The 10322-nt window shown below is 40.8% G+C and overlaps 2 protein-coding genes across 2 annotated transcripts in view; one reads left to right on the top strand and one right to left on the bottom strand.

The window, feature by feature from the left end:
* NGLY1 (N-glycanase 1) overlaps positions 1 to 63 on the bottom strand; it is a 27082-nt gene extending 27019 nt beyond the window's left edge. Inside the window, exon 1 of the mRNA XM_010183249.1 lies at positions 10 to 63. Within this exon, the coding sequence (XP_010181551.1) occupies positions 10 to 63 (54 nt within the window). The remainder of the gene's footprint in view (positions 1 to 9) is intronic.
* Positions 64 to 3981: 3918 nt separating this feature from the next.
* OXSM (3-oxoacyl-ACP synthase, mitochondrial) lies at positions 3982 to 8184 on the top strand. Its single transcript, XM_010183248.1, has 2 exons — positions 3982 to 4964; positions 7620 to 8184. Exons 1-2 carry the CDS (start codon positions 3982 to 3984, stop codon positions 8020 to 8022), a joined length of 1386 nt encoding a protein of 461 aa, XP_010181550.1. The 3' UTR covers positions 8023 to 8184.
* The last annotated feature ends 2138 nt before the right edge of the window (positions 8185 to 10322 follow it).

Below are 10322 nucleotides of genomic sequence, written 5' to 3'. Positions count from 1 at the left end.
CCCCCTCACCCCAGCCCGAGCAGCGCAGCCAACACCCAGCGCTGCGCCAGGAGCGCGCCGCATCCCGCATGCGCAGTCAAAGCTGTGAGGTCACTGCCCTTAGACCCCAACGTGTGGAGAGGGGGAGCCTTTAAAGGCCCAGAGCGAGGGCTGTGTCCTGTTCCTGACCGCGCTGAAGTCTGTGATGTTACAAGACCTGCTAAAACACTTTAATCTGCTTCTTTTAATTTAATTTTAACCAGGTTGCAGTCGGTACTCTGAGCCGGTGGTGCGGGTGGGGGCCTCCTGGTCACATGGGTCTCTCAGGTTCTCCCTTTGTCGGCAGTGATGTTATATATAGATATGTAAAACATCATATATATTTATTTTTTTTTTTGAGAACATTAATCTCCTTTTTTTGACCTCGTTTGCGTGCACTTTCTGTGGGTGCCACACTGTCAGCCTCATCTAGGTTACAAGGATGGGAATGCTGCTGTAGCTACTTGCCCCCTGCCTTGGCACCTTGTCCAGCCCCTACCTAAAGTCTGTCCAAATGAAAAAACAAAACCCCATACCTCGAATTTCTGTCTCTCAGTTGTTTGTTTGTGGTTTTTGTTTTTGTTTTTTTTTTTTCCTAGACGACTGGTTTGTGCTGTTAATGAAAGAATTACAACAAAGAATCTTGAACAAAAAGGTCTGTGGGGCTTTGCTTTCTTAAAGAAGGCAAGATTTTAAAAGTTCCAAGTAAAAAGGGTCTTTAAAATCCAGGCTGGCCTGTGTTTAGTAGTTGACATTATGCTGTAGCTCTGCTGTCTGCTTCTGACAGGTCACACTGCTCAGCATCTATGATTTTTTAAGAAGATGGTACCTATCTCTCACAAAAGCTGAGATTTAACCCAAGGTATTCAATTTTGCTGAGATTACAGTTATTATTCCTACTAGCATAGCTTAAAAGTCACTTAACTTAGCCCTCAAAATCACGGAATTAGTACCAAAGTAACAACATTTTAATTTGAGATTGATTCCAAGAAAGCTGGAAAGTAAGTTCACTCTCTAAGACTCCTGTTTGAGTTTTAGAAAGCAGGTATTCTTTATTATGCACAGGGAGTCCCCAGGATCATTCCTTGGGAGGACTCAGATTTTTCGTTACAAAGTGATTGTTTATATGCTACCTATTCATACATATTCACGAGATATCTGAGAACTCATTAATACGAAGTGGGAATTCCTCCAAAAATCATTAGCATACAACCCCTCCTATCTGGACATGTGCCCTATGACCCTCTGGTGGTCTTCGGGGGTCATAGGGGAGGAAGGCTTATAGTCTTCATCGCTGTAAACTTTTCACCTTTCTCGCAGAAGCAGATATATTCTGTCACTCATTCTGTTAATTGGGCACTATCAGCACTATTTCTCTAAGCACCATTGGCTACACAAACACAGGATACCTATATTTCATCCCTGGACATTCCTAGATAGGTTTGGTAGGACAGACAAAGGGTTTCTGTTCAGTGGGGGGATATATTTATCTTCATAGAATGTGCTCTGGCCTTGGATTTCTGAGTCTGCAACTGAATTTCACAAAGGTACTAACAAGCAACAACTTTAACCCTTTCTCAAGATGGTGTGATGTTCCTTGGCTGCTACTTCAGCTGTTAACTTTGTTTCCTTACTTTTCACATAGCCATGTCACTGTTACTGTTGGCTGCCCTCTCAAATTTAATGATTAACTATATTGCTATATCTGTAACCAAAGTATATAACCCATATAAGTGTAGCATTTGTAAATGATGCTTTGGAAGTGCTCATAGGAAAGCAATGCAAAAAGTGAGAAAACCAAGTGCCAACTTCCAACAAATTACAAACACCTTAAATGTTCAAGGAACATTGCTGTTAAAGAGAAATGAAATACAGTATCTTCATTTAATAATAATAAAAAATATCTACATAAGTGCTTATTCCTTATTAAATATTGCGTTTCCCTCCTTTTTGGCATCCTTTTTTTTATTTTTTTCCTGCAGTAGATGCTTCAAGCCTTTGTTGATGAGACTTTGGCACACACTTTATGCTCTGCCATGACAGCTCCTGGAGTCAGTGTATTTGAAGTGTGGTGCCAACAGCCCTTCTCAAGCGAAAACTTAAGTGTTATTACAAGTTGTCTCAAGCATGGCTACCAGCTTGCTCTCAGTCCAGATCATGCACAGTCCACCGCCGAGTTATCGATTCGCTGGCGCCGCTCTTCACCCATCGCGACATCGGGAATCGGCTACAAAGCCGTCGAGTGCTCGCACACACAGCCCACCCCCATCTCTGCCGGGTGGTGCGGCCCCACGCCGTCGGAAAGGGAGGGGAAGGCAGAGCCAACCACCGCAGAGCGAGGGGGGGGAGCGCGGCAGGCTGAGGTACCGCGGAGGGCTTGGACGGTGGGAGACGGGGGCTCGCGGGACCCTGCAGGGAGCGGGGCCGCTGGAGAGGCTGCCCCTAGCGGGGCGGGATAGCCATGGTGGCGCTGGGCGGTAGGGGCCTTCTCTACGGTTTAAAGCGCTGGTTTAAACATTAAAAGGTAGTTAATGCCCTTTAAACACGCGGTGACGTCCGGTAACTCTTGTTCCCGAGGAGAAGTTACCCCCCTTTCCGCTTGCTTTTCTCTTCAGCGCCTGCAGTAGGTAAGGTAGCATTGCCTGAGTCAGACGAGGCCTCCTAATTGTCTTAACCCGGTTAACAGCATTTGATTAAAAGCTCTGTGTGATATTAAGCACACTGCTTCAAAGACTTCTGCATTTAACTCTCCGTTCTTTTTATAAGAAGCTGTCTAACTGACTCAAAACAATTAAAATTACTAATTTGGGTCAGGATTTAAAGCAGGCTCCTTTAAAAACTCTGTTTGCATTAGTAAGTGCTGTTTTTACCTTTATAATTTTTAACAACGCTGCTCTGTACTCGTGCTGCCCAAGGGAAGAGCAGGTCTGTGTGTTTTGGCAGGAGTGCGTTAGTCCACCGGCCTGCTCCACACAGCTCCCTGTATTTTACCAAATACCTGACAATACCATGGTGCCCTTTTTGCGAGGCGTGTTGCAGCCTGTATTGTAGGCATGACAGAGCTGTGCTGCAGCCTCTGCCCTGCTCCAGTGTGCTGGCTACATGGGATCAGACCAGCTCCCAAACTGGTGGTGGCCTAGGCAAGGCAAGTGAGAGGAGCTACAGCACAGCGCTGCAGTGTTACTGCTTGGCATGGCTCTCTCGTCCCACCTGAAGTACTTGGGCTCAGCTGTGGCCTTCCACCGTAACTTGACGCACCCTCACCATATGTGGGGTGCATCTCGCTCTTATGTACTTGAGGTACTGCCCTCCTGACAGTCTAAGTACCCTTAGGCTAATAGTGGGTAGATGGAGGTGGAAAGATGAGGAGTCGTGTCCAGGATACATTATTGCCTTAGTGGCAGAACCAGGAAGAGTTTCTTGGCTCCTTCTGTTCTGAGTTTTCTAGACTATTCTGCCTGACATAAAGGTTGAGGTGATGACATCTTTAACATGATAATGGTAGGGCATACAGTTTCAGGTGAACACACACTTTCTCCCTTAGAAAAATGGAGCTGTTAATGCTCATTGTTGATACCTCCAGACAGTTAAAGCCCCAGGGAGAGTTATGGAACGAAACCAGAATGCCTTGCAGTCCACAGTGGTGTAGTCATATTCATTAGGAGCTTAAGCTAGAAGAGCCCGCTAGAGGCATTCACAAAGTGAATGTGTTTCTACAGCCTCTCTGCTGTAACAAATACTATTCCTGATTACAGACACAGAAACTACATCCCTTTCTGCAGGGTTGATAATAGGCTTTCATGTAAAAAGCAGGTTATTAACTTAGGGTGCTTGGAATGTTTGTTTGTTGTTTTTTTTTACATTGGCTGCTTTATTGTTCAGTTTATGTCTTTTTTTTAATTTTCTTTTTTCCTTTTTTTTCCTCCGGTTACAGGGATGTGCTTGAAGTGATTGATTTCCACCATGTTCTCACAGTACTCGCGGGATCTATTAGCAATTGCAAATCTTCATCTCCGGAGTCTGAATTTAAATGTGCATTTACAGAGCCACAGAAGAGCTTTCAGCAAGTCACCACCTGCATGTCGAAGAAAAGTAGTTGTTACAGGTATTGGCTTAGTGTCCCCTCTTGGCACAGGGACTCGGTTTGTGTGGAAGCAGCTTCTCCAAGGAGACAGCGGGATTGCATTGCTAGACGGGGAAGAATATGCAGGCATCCCCTGTAGAGTGGCTGCTTGCGTGCCAAGGGGAAATGAGGAAGGTCAGTTCAATGAAGAAAGCTTTGTGTCAAAGTCAGAGATCAAATCCATGAGTTCTGCCACTGTGATGGCCATCGGGGCTGCAGAGCTCGCCATGAAGGACTCTGGCTGGTCTCCCCAGTCTGAACAGGATCGCTTAAGTGCCGGCGTGGCAATTGGGATGGGAATGGTTCCGCTGGAAGAGATTTCCGATACAGCTGCTTTGTTTAAAACAAAGGGTTACAACAAGGTCAGCCCATTCTTTGTCCCAAAGATTTTAGTCAATATGGCAGCAGGCCAGATCAGCATTAAATACCAACTGAAAGGGCCGAATCATGCTGTGTCAACTGCTTGTACCACAGGTGCACATGCTGTTGGAGACTCCTTTCGATTTATTGCAGCTGGTGATGCCAATGTCATGTTGGCTGGTGGGACTGAGGCTTGCATTAGTCCTTTGTCCTTGGCTGGATTTGCAAGGGCTCGGGCCCTCAGCACAAGTTTTAACTTGAGCCCTAAAATGGCTTGTCGACCATTTGATGCGCAGAGAGAAGGGTTTGTGATGGGAGAGGGTGCTGCTGTGCTGGTCTTGGAAGAGTATGGACACGCTGTACAACGAGGTGCTAGAATCTATGCAGAAGTTTTAGGTTATGGGCTGTCTGGTGATGCTTGCCACATAACAGCACCTAATCCAGAGGGAGATGGTGCGTTCAGGTAAGAACTATATGTTGATTATGACGACTACTTTGTATGTTAATTGTAGTGGGTATGTTTGTTTCTGTTACTGTATGCTTTTCCTAGAGAAATGCTGTTCAATCTTAATTAATATTCCAAAAGGCTGAAAACTTAATCTGAAAACTGAAGGTAGGGTTTTTCCCCAATTTTCTTGTTTTTGGAAACCAGATGAAGGACAGTTCTTCCTGGAATCAGCCTTTTTGCATAGAGTTACAAAAACTTTCTCAGTGTGAAAATATTGTGGTTTTGGTGGCTATAGCTGTTGACATAAGTAAGTCTCACTGGAAACCTCTTTTTTAAGATTTTTGTGGTATGATAGAACCTTTTCAGGGTCTCCTTCAGCCTGTGGCTGTAGAGAAAAGAGACACCAGTGCAAAAGCAGGTCGTGTCATTTGTTGTGGTTGGAAAGGGGAATAGCATTCTTAAAGAAATCCCAAGTGATGAAAGCTGTAGAGCACTTAGAGGATCTAGTTTGTTAAGATAATTACTGTACATATAATTACCATTGATTGTGGCTATTCTTATTTAGAAAAGACTTCAGCTCTTCATAGTGAAAGTATTTAGATCATATGCCGGTGCTACAATCACATTTAAACACTTCGTTCTGATGCAGCTAAGAGTGTTGATGGAGTGGTGTAGCAGAAATACACTTTAGTACTGTTTAGTGAGATGATAAAGCTTCATCTTTATCATTGACCTAATTAAATTGTCAGTTAAATTACATGTGTAAGTTTTTTGCGCTTTGTGTAGGCTGAATACGATAGCTGACACTGGAATCTTTAGCAAAGGTTTAGTTTGCATTATTCCGAATGTATGTGAACATTTAATAATAAAATTCAATATATCACTGCACAAATAGATCAAACTTCTGCATGATAGTGTAAAGCTGTGTTTGCATCTTTATTGGGTTAACAGATTTTTCAAGATGTGTAATATGCCAAGTTTCCCTCTATGCTATTTTTTTGATATTTAATTGTTCTGCAGACATAGGTGTGAGTGGTGTAATCAGGAGTGACTTATCTCAGATTTCCAGACTTGTTTACCCTTGAGATGATATGGAAATATATTGTAACAGAATTTTTGTGTATTTTCTGATTTCAGTAGCATGTAAATTAAATTCACAGTGGGAAGTAGTTGAAAGTTAATCTTGGTCTCTCCAAAATGTTGAGCCTTTCCACCCTTGAGATGAGACAGTACATTTTAATACAGTCTTCCAACCAATATTTTGTTACTGCAGTGGTATATGGATTAAATCTGAAATGTATATGCTTCTGTTACTTTTCTGTAGGAATTTTATTTGCCACATTTCAGGGGAATTTATTTTTTGTCATCTTCTAATAACTGCTTCAATTGGAGACTAAAACATATGTTGGAATAAACCTTCAGGAGAAGGCAAGCCAGACTCAGAAGTATGGCTATAAAGCGTGTTCTACACAATTAATCTGTTACATCCTTAAGTAAATATGTCCCTTGCAGCTAATGTATTTAACTAAATTAATGTATCTGTTTCCCTCATGGTTGATCAGTAATCTTTTTTGTCTGAATATTGGCTCACTGTCTAGTGACAGTGAGCATCAATAGCCTCCAACGTAAGCTAAGCTGGAGGCTTCTGGGGGTAGGAGGCTGTACTGGAGGCATTTAAATTTGTCCAGCAGCCTGTACTTCCTTTTCTTTTTGAGCTTCCTTGTATTTACTTATTTTTCATACATTTCAAAAGAGTCAGTGGTGCTTTGCTCAGAGATAATTCATTAAGCTGTAAGTGCATTTAGAGATGTGTGATTCATCTCCTTCTTTCTGAAGGAAACCTAGGAAAATCATATTATGAAGCTATATCAATCCTTCTGTGTCATAAAGAAGTGTATTTTATAGAGACAGTCCACAAGTCTTCAGGAGTTGGAATGGAACATACCATGTCAGGGTAGAAGAGTGTGATTTGCAGTAAATTTCATTTTATATATAGGAACTTGTGCTATCTCCTTGACATCTTCTAGCCTCTGGAAACAGAAGCAGCTCACAAGGGGGATGATTGCAGAATTTTTCTTTCATTTCCCAATATTTTTGTTTGATAAAGCATTTTTTTCCTAATTCTCTAATACTGTAAATATAAGGGGAAATAAAATGTAAAAACTAGAAGTTCAGCTTTTCACTTACAATGGGAAGGGGATTTCTTGGACCATTGTACTGCATGTTACATTAACATGTCACTACACTAGAGAAACTTCAGTGGAGGGAACCTACATTTTTGTAATAATTCCAAGCAGTTATTTTTCTCTCAAATGTTTGCAAATTTTACATGGAAAAGGGTCTTTGATATATTAATGTTGTCTGTAGGGATTGTTGGTTATATCTTCTTTCTTTCATTTTGTATTTTCCCAACTGTGGAATTTTACTAACAAGTCTGATTTGATAGTGGGCCTCAGCACTACTGTCTTTCTCAGGTGGCTAAATGTAGATGCCAGTGTGTTTAATTGGATGAATCCATGTCTTGTCATTTACATCTCTGGTAAATTATGTGATTTTCACATTTGATAAACATTTTAAAACGTCCCATACTTTTGCTTTTGCTTTGTACACGTGTGTTAGTGACAAAAATATAACAAGGAATTCAGCATTCTGTCATCTTTTTTACCTTAGGTGTATGTCTGCAGCAATAAAAGATTCTGGGATCGAACCTGAAGACATAACCTATGTCAATGCACATGCAACCTCCACACCTCTAGGAGATGCTGCTGAGAATCAAGCAATCAAGAGACTTTTTAAAGATCACTCACGTAATATTGCAGTTTCCTCAACAAAAGGAGCAACAGGACACCTCTTGGGGGCTGCAGGGGCTATTGAAGCAGCTTTTACTGCGCTATCCTGTTATCACGGGATTTTGCCACCTACTCTGAACTTAGAGAAAACAGAGGCAGAGTTTGATCTCAATTATGTTCCGTTAATAGCTCAGGAGTGGAAAACCAAAAAACGGCGTATAGCACTCACAAATTCATTTGGCTTTGGTGGTACTAATGCAACTTTGTGCTTTGCAAGTGTTTAACTTAGGCTGTGCATGTTGTGAAAAAATGGCACTGACACTGATTTTCTGTACTGCCAGCCTTGGTGTGTACTCAGATTTAGGAATTGCTCACTTGATGTGTAAGAACTTTATCCACCCTGACATTTACATCAGTAATTCTTTTAGAAAGGGGGAACTTCTTTTACTCATTTCAATAAAAGTAAATAAAAGACCTATTCTTCGTGTGGTAAATAAGTTGTTGGTTTTGACTAGAAGAAGAGACATTGATCATTTTGTGTTTTTACTTCATTAGAACAGATTTTTCATATGCATGTTACACAGAAATTGCTCGGAAACATTTATGCAAAAGGGAGGCTGGCTAACAAGCTAGGACTCCATAGTCGTCACTTGATGACTTACTGCATGATCATACAAGGTTTATGACTGAGCTATCCATTGTTACCCGTCTATTTATAATTCTGCCTTTTTCCCCATCGTAAATTGTTCCAGATACCATATATGCACATCCTTCTACGCATTCAAGAGACAGTACTATAGGAGTTTGTAAGTTTTCTGACAGCGGATCATTTCTTTTCAGCTTTATTCATTTCCATATGTTGTGTTACCTCATTAGCCGCGGTGCGGAATGGTAACAGTGAAGGATGCATACAGCATGGCCTATACACCTTCCATGTAGCACAGGGATAGAGTTAGAAGGTTAAAACCTGTTTTGTTCTGAAATTCTGGACAAGAATAGCAAGGTAGATATTCATTATGGTATAGAGGATTTAAAAAGTAGTTACACGGAAAGGAAAAAGACTCTTGAAACCCCTGTATTTTTCTACCAAAATGGAAAAATATAACTAGCCTAATTTGGAAAAAACAAGGAATCTTTTCACAGAAAAAAAAATGCAAGAAATAAACCTGAGTCTTGTGTTGAGAATGAGAAAGGGGAAGAAAAAGAACAGGAAAGTGAAGTTATACCTAAAGCTGGCATATTGGTGGTGGTTTAGGTTGTCTCTTGCAAAGAACAAGTAGAAGACTGGCTGTTCCTTCTGGCACCAGTCAACATCTCAGCCGAGGAGTGCCTCGACTGATAGTGCAGATGTGAGAGAAGTCAGACATCCCTATTGGTGGGCTAGTTTAGCAAAAGACTTTTCCCCAGTTTTCTTTTTGAAGATGTCAGTCTTAGCCTTTGTTTTGTGTAAATGGAAGCGAGGTAATTCACTGGATTTAAAATAAAGGACATATAAAGTAGCTATACTCTAAGTAAATTTCATTCAGGAAAGAGATTACTAATGGGCTATCACGAGGCATAGCAGTACCCTAAAACCTCATTATTAATACAAATGGTCTGAATAGTGATATGGAGCAGCATAATTTTTGCATTTCCTTTCTTTACTAAATAGAAAGTTAAAGAGAATGATGAGAAAAATGCAGTTGGAGAATGATTAAGACTCTTTCAGTAGCTGAGCTCATACAGAACAATGCAGTCCAAAATACATTAATGAATAATAAGCCTGAAAGCAAAATAATATATTACCTAATGGAAAATGCAAAACCGTACAAACTAGAGAGAGTATGGGAATTTGCTGTCGGGAAAAAATACCTACAAACCTCTTAGCTTGTGATAATCAATAGTAGCAGTACAATGAATGAGGATCTGGATTGCATGCAATATAAAAGGCAGAATATAAAATTCAGCATTACTCTCCACAAATTATATGCAAAATGAATTAATTTAAATAATTCAGCCTGCAGGAGAGAGCTAGCAGCAGGGTTGTGAATTTGGAGAAAGTCTTCCAGTGAGTTTCTTCTGGAGATAGTATTTTTCAGGTAGTTGTAATCCAGAGTGGAATATGGGTAGACTGGATAGCGCTGCATTATTGAGGACCTGAAGCACAGTCTAGCTAAATTCACCCAATCTTGTTACATAGCTGCAGACTTGTAATTAATATTGTGACAGAGAGATATGCTTACCTTTCCCTCTGATAGCAGAGATCATGACCCCAGGAGTGTTGGATGCAGACTTCTGTGCACTAACTGTGAAAAGACAGTTTATACTGCCACACAGAAAAATAAAACAGAAACTGAAATGATTGAAAGGTCTTTTTCCTCGCTTCAGCTCATTGCAATTTAATAATCTGCTGCAGGTAACCTTTAAACCATGAAAGCTTTGTGACAATAGTTACTCTAGGTGTTTTGATTATGGACAAATTTAACAGGCCTAGATGCAGCAGTAAATAGTGTGCCCTGTAGGAAATTAGTATTTTTTAATTTATGAATAGACCCAAAGTTTAACCCTCATCTATTTGAATTTTGTTTGTATATGTTTCTTTTTT

Source organism: Mesitornis unicolor, unplaced genomic scaffold, assembly GCF_000695765.1.
Source record: "Mesitornis unicolor isolate BGI_N332 unplaced genomic scaffold, ASM69576v1 scaffold15714, whole genome shotgun sequence".
Lineage (NCBI taxonomy): Eukaryota > Metazoa > Chordata > Aves > Mesitornithiformes > Mesitornithidae > Mesitornis > Mesitornis unicolor.
Note: the sequence above shows the minus strand (reverse complement) of the source record. Positions and strands in the feature narration are given on the sequence as shown.

Bases quoted from the DNA above. Each gene is read 5' to 3' on its own strand.
- OXSM (XM_010183248.1), top strand. From the start codon at position 3,982: ATGTTCTCACAGTACTCGCGGGATCTATTAGCAATTGCAAATCTTCAT. The intron at 4,965-7,619 runs GTAAGAACTATA...TTTTTACCTTAG, and splicing joins GAGGGAGATGGTGCGTTCAG to GTGTATGTCTGCAGCAATAA.